Source organism: Ranitomeya imitator, chromosome 5 (genome assembly GCF_032444005.1).
Source record: "Ranitomeya imitator isolate aRanImi1 chromosome 5, aRanImi1.pri, whole genome shotgun sequence".
NCBI lineage: Eukaryota > Metazoa > Chordata > Amphibia > Anura > Dendrobatidae > Ranitomeya > Ranitomeya imitator.
Window position 1 is genome coordinate 578,745,137 of NC_091286.1, and position 13,612 is coordinate 578,758,748.

A 13,612-nucleotide genomic window follows, 5' to 3' on the forward strand; every position below is an offset into this window, starting at 1 on the left:
AACATCCATCAGAAGCTTCCAAACACATGACATCATCATATGGGCAGTGCATAATTGTTTAAAGGCTTTTTATGTATGTATGTATGTATGTATGTATGTATGTATGTATATATTGTATGTTAAGTTCTAGTTTCAACTGTAGCAAAATTCCCTGCCTAACAGTCCCTTTATTACGTTACACACAAACAGATCTTTAGAAGTATTTCTAAAATCCGTATATGATATGTAAATGAGGGCTTTGGCTAGTTGATGGTGCGTTAGTGTCCCCAAACTAGTTGGCCCACTGTGCATGATCAGAAGTGAAGGAGAAGATGGAGAAGTCTTGTTCTCCATCTTCTCCTCACAGTGCTCTCAGATTCGGTCATCCGAGACAATCAGATCACACTACGCTGACACTCTGATCAGAGTTTGATCCATGTGTCATTTGCATAATCAGCCCAATTCTCTTGGGGTCATAATTCCGTAGATTCTGTCATCCAAGTTAACTCTAAAAGGTCACAGCCTTTCAGAGAATACCATAATTTAGAAGCCACCGTGCAGTGACCCACACAAGAGACTAGCAAGACAGGTGGGTCCCCGGCGGCTTCTCCCCGCCCCCTGCTAATGAAGAACAGATCTCTCCTTTGCATGCATTTGTAGGAAGAAACCTTTCAGTCAGCGGCAGTAGCCCCCGGGGACCTGCCTGGCTAACTAGTCTCCCAGGCGGCTTGGTCGCAGAGGATCGGCCGGCATGTAACAGTTGCCAGGTTCCCTTTACCATTGCCACGTTCCATAGCTGTGTGAGGGCTTGTTTTTTTGAGAGGCGTTGCAGTTATCGGTGGCATCATTTTCAAGCATACATAACATAACTTTATTAACTCATTGAGGAAAAATATTAAATAAAGCAATTCCACCATTATTTTGTGCCTTTCTGACACATCTCCGGGTTCTTGTCAGCTTCCATCTCACAGGCAGCCAGTGTTGGAACAGTGTTGCAATCCAGCAGAGCTATGAGAGCTGCAGCTGCTAACGTGTTTGTTATTAGATAAAGTGCAGTTCTACTGTCCGGTGTTATATGTCTCACTGGTAACGCCACCTATCATTTTTAACAATCTCTGGAGGCAGGTCCTCCTTCAGATCTATGTCCGTCCCATAGCCTGGGACAAATCATTTACATATAAGAAAAAACGTGGATTTCTCTGGAATAAGATATCGGATCACCGATATCAAGGTATCATTTTATTCATCTTCCTAGGACCTACATGGCCATATAGATGACTTAGGAGGGTTGATCCTACTGACAGATCCCTTTAAGAGAGCTGAAGGCTTGTGATGGCATCATGGTGCAAAGGGCATCGGGAGGGAGTAGTAAATGGTAAGATACATGTCTTCTGCTTCCTCTTGAGGTTTCTGGTTATGTCGATAAATGATCATTTTGCACAATACACACATATGCTGACCTGCTGTTGTGTAATAAGCGGACTTACTGGATGCTGATCTATGTCGAATATAACATTTCTGCAGACCACACTCTGCAAAAAATAAAAACCAAAACCCATAAACAAAGGTTTTCTAGGAAATCCTAACTGCTGAAAGTGAAGTCCTTATGTTAGAGGATTCTTTACCTCTGGAACATAAATCAGCCTTTCCTCCATGACCACAACGGCCATGTCTGCAGATGAAGCAGCAATCCTGTGGTAGAAACACAGCCAGTTGTTTGTGTACAAAATCAAAAGACACTACGGCCCCGATTCATTAAGACTGGTGTTTCATGCGCGAGTCTTAATGCGGGGCAGGCAAAATTCATTTAGAGGCGCACACCATTTAATGAATTTAGCGCATCTCATCAGTGGAGCGCGCCTCGCCAGAAAGGTTACTCCCATCATGGACTGGAGTAACACATGTGGCATAAGGAATGCCGCCTCTATTGAGGACTCTGACGGGAAGGCATAGCCACGTCCATCCCGCCTGGCTACATTTTGGAGGAGCTGCCTAAAACGGTCAGGAAAATGCAGTAAGTCGCATCATTTGCAAAGAACTTTGTGTTGCTCAAACTTTGACACTTCTGAAATAGTTTTGTTGAATCAGTCCAGCAGCATAATGACAGCGATCGTCCACCATTTTTCTCAACAATAAAAGGGACATCAAAAAGCTATCAAAGAAAAATTATCCTCGCCTTACCACTCAGCTCTCCCGCTTCCCTCCACTCCTCACCATCAGCTCCTCAACACACCTTCTAGGTTCAGCGGCACTCCCACTGAGCTAGGACTGGTCCTTGCTTAGTCACGGCGCATGTCGGAACGTCATGGCGGGGTGAGTTTTCACTCGTTTAAAGGGATTTCAGGACAAGTGGTAGGGATCAGAAGATAAGACAAGGACTGGATGGGTGATGGTGAGGAGCGGATAGGCAAGAGCGGTGAGTATTAGGATTTTTTACCATTTTGAAATATTACATTTTATTATGCTCTGGGGTCTCTCCAGACCCCAGAGAATAATAATGAATATCAAATTCCATGAGAATGACTTCTCCACAAATTGAATTTCAGAGCAAAATCCACGATTGTGATGATAATGTCTGGAAAGCAGTGTGGAATATGACGGCGCTATACAAGTTAGTAAAATAAACTGGGTGATGAACTGACAATCGCTGCTACGTAGGTGAGATTGTGGAAGACAGTGCCACAGGTCATACACCTTGGCAAGACGAAGCCCAGCAACACAACCTAGAACACTGATATATTAGTAAGTGCCACAAAGTCTTGTCCCTAACACAACTGAGGATGTAGTGGTCAACTGCTAGAAGCCATTAGTGAGCCGCGTCTTGTCTTATGTTGGGCCTTTTCCTGCAAAAAATAAATTATTTCTATACAGATACAAAGAAGATTTTACTTCTCCTACAACAGTGACTAGCGGTGTTATTGTAGGACGCAGTTTACCCTGGTTTCCCACATATTTCAATAACTTATGGCACAGATGGCATGACTTACTGATTCAGCACTAGCAACGTGTCAGTAAGGAAATTGCTGTTGTTTTTGGGTACGGGACATTGTTGAATTGCAACACCAGAAGGAAAACTCATCTGAGGCCAAATCAAACAAAATTCAGGCTTAAAGTAAAATTTGCACAATTTCCATTAGACGTCCGGGTATCGAGACCCCCCATCGCTCTCTAGAATCTGTCCGTGATCATCCAGATTGAGGCCACTGCACAGTTTTTTTCTAAAGATTGCTGATACCTAACGATTCCTGCTGTAATGTAATCATGTAAAAAAGATCTATTCAGAATCTAGCATCAACTGTTGGAGGAAAAGGAGTTATGTATCGCATCATGCTTTCCACCCTCCCCGCATCATGCTTTCCACCCTCCCCACAGCACGCTTTCCACCCTCCCCACAGCACGCTTTCCACCCTCCCCGCAGCACGCTTTCCATCCTCCCCGCACTTTGCTCCCCATCCCCACACCATGCTCTCCATCTCCTCATCATGCATTCTATCCCCGCATCATGCATTCTATCCCCAAGTTCATCAGCTGGATACAAATCAATGGATCTGAGTCCCGAGTCTTCCATAAGCTGCCAAGCAAAGGAACGGTCCTAGATCCGACATCCCAGAGACACAGCTGGGGGAGCACGCCGGCACATACGGCATGAGAAATAAAAACATTTACTGTTTTGTTAAAGAACCTCAAAAATGTGAGGGATTCACTAGTAGTGTATGACATTTAGAGACTGGGCTTTGCTTTATTGTGGCTGGGAGTGTGTAAGGAGGGGGATTAACAATTATGTACTTGCCCTAGATTAGGAGGATATGGCAGGTTTTATTAAAAGGGGTTGTCACCTATTAACCATTCCCAGCGTAATCTATTCAGGACCCCATTTCAAATAAACCAATGAATCCTCACCTCCAGCAATGGGGCTGCACCGGCAATGTCGGCACCGCTGTTCCTGGAGGGTGACGTGACAGTGTTGAGTCGTGTGCCTGCTGTCCTGAAGTCGACATCCCCTTTAAGGCAACCTCAGCATATGCCATTTCTGGGCATTCGTAAGTTGCAGAGGAGGTCCACTGCTTACAGCAGATCGGTCATCAGATTTCATAACAAGCTGTGTATGTTATCAAAAAGATCCTTTTGACCGGATGAGACGGGTGTGTTTGCTTTGAGAATCCATGTCAGCATGGCTGTATAGTCCTAATATTATGAGTATTTTAGGACTCCAGCTAATAAGCAGTTGAACTCATGAGTCCTACTGTATTCAGTCTCTGCCCACCCAGCCTGACTGACAGCTGCAGCTTGCACTAAGCAGTGTGAGATCTCAGCAGGGAGGATGGACACTGAGGAGCTCCTAATCAGATTACATGGGGAAGAGATTCAGCAGAGGTGGACAGTAGGGGCACTGAAGAGCTGACAATCAAGCATGATGGGGTGGAAATCTGGAGAAGCAGAAAACACATCAGACTGGGTTGGCGGACATCTAGTTAAAAGGTATATCACACCACTTCCACCTTACATTATATTTGTGGAAATAAGAAGAGATCCCATATTCAGATAAAAAATAACTTATTTAAAAATACATTTAGAACAACAACAACAAAAAAAAAAAGCAAAATTACGCCCCCGGAAGAAGCTGGTGGAGAAATGCGCGTGGGGGTAAGAGGACGTCAGGTGATATAGCACGGGTGATTCAGGTAATTATGATTTATTTATGTATTTATGGGACCAGTAACCAAGCTGTCAGGGTACGGTAAAATGATAGTATTTACCCAGTTGCCAGCCTTATGTCCATTTAGGCATATATAGGAAGAGGACACAAGTTGTATACATATCTGCATTGGTGTACAACAGGAAGTTATCCTCTGTTAGCCTACATTTGTATTATACGTAGTATATTGCCCAGTCACATAGTATACAGCACAGAGCCACGCAGTATACAGCACGTGGCTCTGTGCTGTATAATACGTGACTCTGTGCTGTATACTACGTGGCTCTGTGCTGTATAATACGTGACTCTGTGCTGTATACTACGTGGCTCTGTGCTGTATACTACGTGACTGGGCAATATACTATGTGTATGTGCTGTATACTACGTCGCTGTGCAATATACTACGTAGCTGGGCAATACACTACCTGGCTCTGTGCTGTATACTACATGGCTGGGCAATATACTACGTGGCTGGGCAATATACTACGTGGCTGGGCAATATACTACGTGGCTGGGCAATATACTACGTGGCTGGGCAATATACTACGTGGCTGGGCAATATACTACGTGGCTGGGCAATATACTACATGGGCTGGGCAATATACTACGTGGCTGGGCAATATACTACGTGGGCTGGGCAATATACTACGTGGGCTGGGCAATATACTACGTGGGCTGGGCAATATACTACGTGGGCTGGGCAATATACTACGTGGACAGGTATATTCTAGAATACCCGATGCGTTAGAATCGGGCCACCATCTAGTTTTGAATAAATCCCCAACAGTGTCACCAGCAAAGCACCCCCACACCATCACACCTCCTCCTCCATGCTTCACGGTGGGAACCAGACATGTAGAGTCCATCCGTTCACCTTTTCTGCGTCACACAAAGACACGGTGGTTGGAACCAAAGATCTCAAATTTGGACTCATCAGACCAAAGCACAGATTTCCACTGGTCTAATGTCCATTCCTTGTGTTCTTTAGCCCAAACAAGTCTCTTCTGCTTGATGCCTGTCCTTAGCAGTGGTTTCCTAGCAGCTATTTTACCATGAAGGCCTGCTGCACAAAGTCTCCTCTTAACAGTTGTTGTAGATATGTGTCTGCTGCTAGAGATGTGTGGCATTGACCTGGTCTCTAATCTGAGCTGCTGCTAACCTGCGATTTCTGAGGCTGGTGACTCGGATAAACTTATCCTCAGAAGCAGAGGTGACTCTTGGTCTTCCTTTCCTGGGGCGGTCCTCATGTGAGCCAGTTTCTTTATAGCGCTTGATGGTTTTTGCAACTGCACTTGGGGACACTTTCAAAGTTTGCCCAATTTTTCAGACTGACTGACCTACATTTCTTAAAGTAATGATGGCCACTAGTTTTTCTTTACTTTGTTAGAATTTGTATTATGGGAAGAAAAAAGCAGCAGTCTATTCAGTAGGACTATCAGCTGTGTATCCACCAGACTTCTGCACAACACAACTGATGGTCCCAACCCCATTTATAAGGCAAGAAATCCCACTTATTAAACCTGATAGGGCACACCTGTGAAGTGAAAACCATTTCCGGTGACTACCTCTTGATGCTCATCAAGAGAATGCCAAGAGTGTGCAAAGCAGTCATCAAAGCAAAAGGTGGCTACTTTGAAGAACCTAGAATATAAGACATATTCTCAGTTGTTTCACACTTTTTTGTTAAGTATATAATTATATATATATATATATATATACTGCCCACGTAGTATATAGCAGCCACACTGTATATAACGCAGCCCACGTAGTATATAGCAGTGTGGGCACATATCCGTGTTAAAAAAAAGATAATTAAAACAAAAAATAGTTATATACTCATCCCCTGGAATCCAGCAAAGCTGTCCCTATGCGTGCGGCTGCCGCCATCTTCCGTTCCCAGGATGCACTGCGAAATTACCCAGATGACTTAGCGGTCTCGCAAGACCGCTAAGTCCTCTGGGTAAATTCGCAAAGCATCTCTGGTAATGGAAGATGTCAGCAGCCGCGAGCGCATCGTCGGACTACGGAGGGTGAGTATAGCAGGTTTTTTTGTTTTTTTATTATTTTTAACATTAGATCTTTTTACTATTGACGCTGTATAGGCGTACCCCTTAGACAATTATATATATATATATATATATATATATATATATATATATATATATATATATATATATATATATAGATTGAAGGCATACTGAACCAGCATGGCTACCACAGCATCTTGCAGCGGCATGCTATTCCATCCAGTTTGCATTTAGTTGGACCATCATTTATTTTTCAACAGGACAATGACCCCAAACACACCTCCAGGCTGTGTCAGGGCTATTTGACCAAGAAAGAGAGTGATGGGGAGCTACGCCAGATGACCTGCCCTCCACAGTCACCAGACCTGAACTCAATCGAGATGGCTTGGGGTGAGCTGGACCGCAAAGTGAAGGCAAAAGGGCCAAGAAGTGCTAAGCATCTCTGGGAACTCCTTCAAGATTGTTGGAAGACCATTCCTGGTGACTACCTCTTGAAGTTCATCAAGAGAATGCCAAGAGTGTGCAAAGCAGCCATCAAAGCAAAAGGTGGCCAATTTGAAGAACCTACAATATAAGACATAATTTCAGTTGTTTCACACTTTTTTGTTATGTATATAATTCCACATGTGTTAATTCATAGTTTTGTTGCCTTCAGTGTGAATGTACAATTTTCATAGTCATGAAAATACAGAAAAATCTTTAAATGAGATGTGTCCAAACTTTTGGTCTGTATTGTGTGTATATATATATATATATATCATACACACAAAGTTTTATTCTGCTCTGCAGCCAATATTGCATCTTGTACTTAGTTCGAAATGGAAAACTTGGTGACAGGTCCTCTTTAAGAACCCCGTATTATTTAGAGCTGATAGCTAGCTCTAGATGTGATGGACGTAAGGTGAATTCACTTTGAAAGATTATCGTGAATGATCTTTCCTATGAACACTCGTTTCATTCGAATCTTGCTGTGCAAACAGGCTGCGGATCGCCCGATGAGTGAGAGATCACTTGTTTACAGGGTAAAGTGATTTTTACGATTCCTTACAAATCCACATTCTCGGCAGCTCATCATCTGGTGCAATCAGCACCCACGCTGTCGAGAACAATGGCAACCTATGTGCGCTGAAGAATCTATTACAGATCATTCGGTACACATCGTATAGCCTGGCCTGCCTGTGTTTAGCGCCACAGGTCGGTTCATATGAATGGCTGGCATGGAAAACCAAAAATGTACAGCAATTAGCAACCTCCTATGTTGGTTGAATACAGAGGATTTTAGAGCCTGGACTGAAGATAATCAAAGCTTTTTTATTTTTAGAACATCCAGACAGTATATAAAAATCCATAGAGCACTTCCTTGGCGCTCAAAAATGCAGAAGGCAATAGCTGAAATTTTTACCATACAGGCAAGTATGTTGGTGGCGAGTTCTCCTTCAATGGAGGTCTTCAAACAGAGGCTGGACAGACAACTGTCCGAGATGGTTAGTGAATCCTGCATTAACCAGAGGGTTGGACACGATGACCCTGGAGGTCAGGCGGTGTTCACATGTCTTGTAATGATCCGTTAGACCGCATCCAGCAGCAATCGATTGGCAAAAAAAGTTGTGCAAACAAAACTTTTTAGTCCGTGTTTTTACATAACTGATCTCTGCTGGATCTGTTTTGTAAACATTGATGTCTAAGAAAAAGATCTGTTGCTCATCCATCTGTTTTACTTTCATTTGTAACAGATCCGTTTTGTTGCTTACTGGATCCAGTAATGGATTCTCACTGGACATGTGAACATAGAAGAATCCCCATTTACTCTGGTGATATGTGATTTCTGTGACGCGGAGCAGCAATACTGGAAATGGCGATTGATAAACTGTGGAGCTAACCACCATGATGGGAGATGTAATATTTCTCATACTGGTTCTTGCCGTTTCTCCGAAACTTTGTGAAATTAGAAAATGTCAAAGAAAAGAAATATCTTCAAGATCTACAAGACATGATGCAACAGTTATCAGAAGGGACCAGGAAGGGCCAAGACTTAAGGTACCTTCACACTGAACAACTTAACGATATCGCTAGCGATCCGTGACGTTGCAGCGTCCGGGATAGCGATATCGTTGTGTTTGACAGGCAGCAGCGATCAGGATCCTGCTGTGACATCGTTGGTCGGAGCAGAAAGGCCAGAACTTTATTTGGTCGCTGGATCTCCCGCAGACATTGCTGAATCGGCGTGTGTGACGCTGATTCAGCGATGTCTTCACTGGTAACCAGGGTAAACATCGGGTTACTAAGCGCAGGGCCGTGCTTAGTAACCCGATGTTTACCCTGGTTACCAGTGTAAATGTAAAAAAAACAAACACTACATACTTACATTCTGTCGCGTCCCCCGGCGTTTTGCTTCCCTGCACTGTGTCAGCGCTGGCCGGCCATAAAGCAGAGCACAGCGGTGACGTCAGCGTGCAGCACTTGTATTCATGCGCAGCTGGGAAATAAATTCTGGAACTCTGATAAATCTAAAAGCTATAATATAAATAGCTTTATAAATTGTCATACAAAAAATGTAGTCTATGAAATAGAGTGCACTACATGTCAGAAATCCTATGTGGGCTGCACATCGAGCAAATTAAAACTCGCATTACAGAGCACCTGAAAGATGTCAATATGTGTAATATGACTAATAGAAATATATCAATGGCTGCAAAACATTTTCGTACGATGCATAATGGTGATACTTCATCCTTTAAAGTGCATGGCATATAAAAAAATCTATCCGCCTAATCGAGGACGAGACATAAAAAGACGTCTACTCACAAGAGAGGCGTTCTGGATTTTTAATCTCAACACTCGATTTCCATCAGGGTTAAACAAAAGAAACGAATTATTATACTACTATTGCTAATTGTTTAGTGTTATTGTTTTAAATTGTATATCACATATGTGTTTGTAGGACCTTGTAGGACCTTTCACTAGAGATCATGTGATGTGGAGAGGGCGGAACCTTCTGTCTAGGAACACTATATGTATAGCTTTCACTTGCAATGTAACACAGGCATGAGTAAGACCGATTCAGGTCGAAACGCGTAGCCTTATTTATTACAAACACCTGTCTGGTCCACCACATGTAAGGATTATCTATTTTAACCATTTGGATTATTAAAGATTTCAAGTTTTTAATCGGAGCAGGAGTATCTATTTTCTGTTGGATTTGCTGCTGCTGGACGTTTGGATCAAGACGGACTCTCGTGCTCCATTACTGCTGGTCTGGTTGGTGAGCTGGCTAAGGCTTTTTAAGCCGCTTTTCGTATATATGTGCTATCCCAGTTTATAGACCAAGCAACCAAGCAGAAAATGAGCTGCCCATCCCAATCTGGTCAGATCAAACGCACCCTGAAGTATTATAGGTGCTGCTACATCACATGGATCAAATGAATGCTTCAAAGGGTAAGTTACGACCCACGCTCAATGGTCACTCTATATAGTCGCTGAACATCTACATTTTCTCATTTTTCGTTACTATGAAGGGCATACCGCATATGAGTATTTCCAAACGGTTGGATATACAAATCACCAGGCATTTTTCAAAAGAGTAAAAATGATAAAAGTTCATGTTTGGGGTTAGAGATGACCCACCAAAGGATCGGCCAATAAAGTTGGCCATATATGCACGATATGTAAAAATCCAATGACATCGCTTATGTCCGAGATCGGCCGTACTGAAAGCCAACATGTCTGATTGATGTAAAAGGACCATCAGTACAGAAGACTGTTCAAACCAAGCACAGGCTCCCGGTGCATCACGGCGGGCCAATCATTTATATACACCTTCCCACCGGCTTGTGTTCCGTCCATCTATGCCCTGGCTCTATGAAGCCAAAGAAGAAGGGGAGGAGATGGAGGAGAAAAAAAGCAGGTGGGAAGGTGTAATTAAAAGATGCATCGAGTGCCAGTGCTTGGTATGAACAGTCATACTGTGCTGACAGTTAGTTTACAGAAGATCTGTCACAAGATTTCACAAAACATAATAGATCTTTTACACCTGATAAGACTGGTGTACTTACTTTGAATATTCATAACAGAATGGCTGTATAATCCGGATATTAAGATGAGCATTTTATGAGTGCAATGTATCCAGTCTCCGTCCACCCAGCTTGACTGACAGCTGCAGCATGCAAGATAATATAGCCAGTCAGACATGATTGCTTAAAGTAAGTACACCAGCCCAGTCAGGTCTAGGATATATTTACCAATGTATGCCGATTGTATTGTGAAATCGGGTAACATATCCACTAAGACTGAGGGTTGTGTGAGGCATGTCAGCTTCATTCAATTCGACTGAGCAGTGCAGCAATACCAGCAACAACCCATGGACAGGGACAGCAGCCATGTTATAATCGTGTATAATCCCTTCATTTTCTAGCAATGACCTGAGTGATCATTTATATCCATAATTGTTACCATATATGTGTTATATTTCTGCATTATATACCGTAGACTAGAGGACGATAGATCTGATATCCACGATAGTTGAGACCACTCGGAATCGGGTGCTGCCTAACTTATACGTTTTGTATAAAGTTTCACAAAAAAGCTTAATCTTGTTTCCTAGTCCGACATATGAATTTGCTTTGCGTCACCTACTTGTGATTGGGTGGTGCCTAGTTTTCTATATAAATAAAAGCCATAAGAAAAACATGAAGAAACAATCAAATGGGTCTAGAATCCATTCCTACAGATGGAGAATCCCGTCAGACCTGAAGACCCGCGCATCAGCCATCTGTCAGTAATGGGCAAAGACGTTTGCGGGTTAATAGCTCGATACCTTGCATCCGGCTTGCGGCCGGGGCTTCATGAGCGGAGTCGTGGTACAGAGTTCAATTGCTTCTGGCTCGTGGAAGATTACTGCAGGGAGTGGCTCCTTACGAAGGGTTAACACGTTCAGCTTGGACTTTATCATGGTCTGGAAGTGCTAGGACGAGAAAGAGAAGGAGTTAACACAAGGCACAGATTAGGGGCAAAACAACTGAGAAAAGGAAGTCCTGAACAATCTTCTTAAGTAAACAATGGAGCCCTTCAAAAGGTCTTATTACATGATGTGATGATCAATGCAGGGAGCAAATAAACAGCAACATGTGGCTTTTCTTATGCAAGCAAAGGGGTCTATTCATAGGGAGCCGTAAGAAGCACATTTGGTATACTGCACAAAAACAACTCCGGTAATACCGAACCTCAGACTTACCATAGACGGCTAAGACGAACTATTACAATGTAACCATTTATTCCTGAGCCAACACTGATGAAAAATGCTTTTTTTTTTTTTTTTTTAAACTAATCATTTCGGAACTTGACAACTTTAGGATTGAGCAATTCACCTCCAAAGTCCTAGAGAGCCCCACTTTATAATGTCCTTGCTCCTAGCATTTTGCACAACAGATGTAAAAATCTATAAAAATTGCTTAGAACAGCATGTACTGTACCTCACCCCGCTAATGTAAGCACCGTATAGTAAACCCGTCATCTGGTCCCAATACAGAAAGTAGCATGCAATTGTGTATATATCCAAGGTGCAATCCATTACTCCAACAACGGCTTTTCTGTTTGATCTCTACCATTAAAAGCTTCTGGTCTGAAGACAAAGTGAGCAAATATTATTCTGTGTTTTAGACGGAGGAGATAAAGGTTTAGTCTGCTGTGGAAATACCCATTGTCAGCGTACCCCCATTAGGGCATTCTGAGTTAACAGAAAGGAGCTTGGTTTTTTTGGCCACCGCCAAGAATTAGCAGAAGCTACAAACAAATAAAGTTGCATTTTCTGGTGGAGAAGCATAGACTACTCTAGTTTTACAGAGCAGAATGGTGCAGCTTAGGACAGGATTCTCCTGCATGAGACCATAATCCAGAGAATTAGCAGAAGCTACAAACAAATTACGGTAAGTTACATTTTCTGGTGGAGAAGCATAGACTACTCTAGTTTTACAGAGAAGAATGGTGCAGCTTAGGACAGGATTCTCCTGCATGAGACCATAATCTAGACGAAAGCATGAAGTTGCCCACATGACTGGTCCGATTACTACAACAGCCGTTTTATATTGGCAGGTTTAGGTCACAAGAAGCTAAGAACTTAAAGACGATTTAGAAAGTTGCAAAATTTGGCATTTAGGACACAAGTAAAATCATTCAGCCCAGACATCTCAACACGCCTTTTTAGAAATAGGAAGCGCCATTCCCTTATTTCTGGCCAATCGTAGTGTTTGCACAGCTATCTGCTAATCAACATTTTAAATCAAACTTTTATTACCAAGTCGTCTCCAGACTGAACTCCGTCCCACAAAGTTTTCCAACAACATCAGTCACAGAAAGAAAAAAACAGCAACACTACGCAAAATGTTCTACCTTTCATACACGGCAATGCGCAGAGGACTACGACGCGTACATTTATTACCGGGCTCATATGAAATAAATGGCAGATTAGGGATATTATCACATTATAACTGTGCCTCAGAAAAGGTGACTCGGGGTTTAGACTGTATGGAAAGCTCATTACGGATATTTTTTATGTCTGGACAGTAAAAAGGATTACAGGAGCGCAAAAAAAAGTATAAACGTCAGGAACTCCTGGAATCTAGACAAGATTCCACAAAGATCACTGGCCAACGCAAAAAAAAGGAAAAAAAGTCACACATAAAGGCTTACACAGATATTATGGGAATGATTTGTGTACCTACCTATGTAACAGAAAAAAAATGGTGTGGAAATCCGGACAGATTAACACTCACTTTGTAACCGTTAACAGGCGCACTGCACAATATAACACATACTAGAGAACACGCTCCAAGAATAAGATTGGCACCAAGGTAGAAGCACCACGGTAGAAGGTTTGGAGTTTTTTTTAGCAGATCTTACTGATCTAGATGCAATC

The 13,612-nt window shown here is 42.7% G+C and overlaps 1 protein-coding gene across 1 annotated transcript in view; it reads right to left on the reverse strand.

Annotated features, from left to right (window-relative positions):
* The window catches only part of PID1 (phosphotyrosine interaction domain containing 1), a 71,542-nt gene that overhangs the window by 32,152 nt on the left and 25,778 nt on the right, over nt 1-13,612 (reverse strand). The window contains exon 2 of the mRNA XM_069727848.1: nt 11,516-11,662. Coding sequence (XP_069583949.1) covers nt 11,516-11,662 — 147 coding nt within the window. The remainder of the gene's footprint in view (nt 1-11,515; nt 11,663-13,612) is intronic.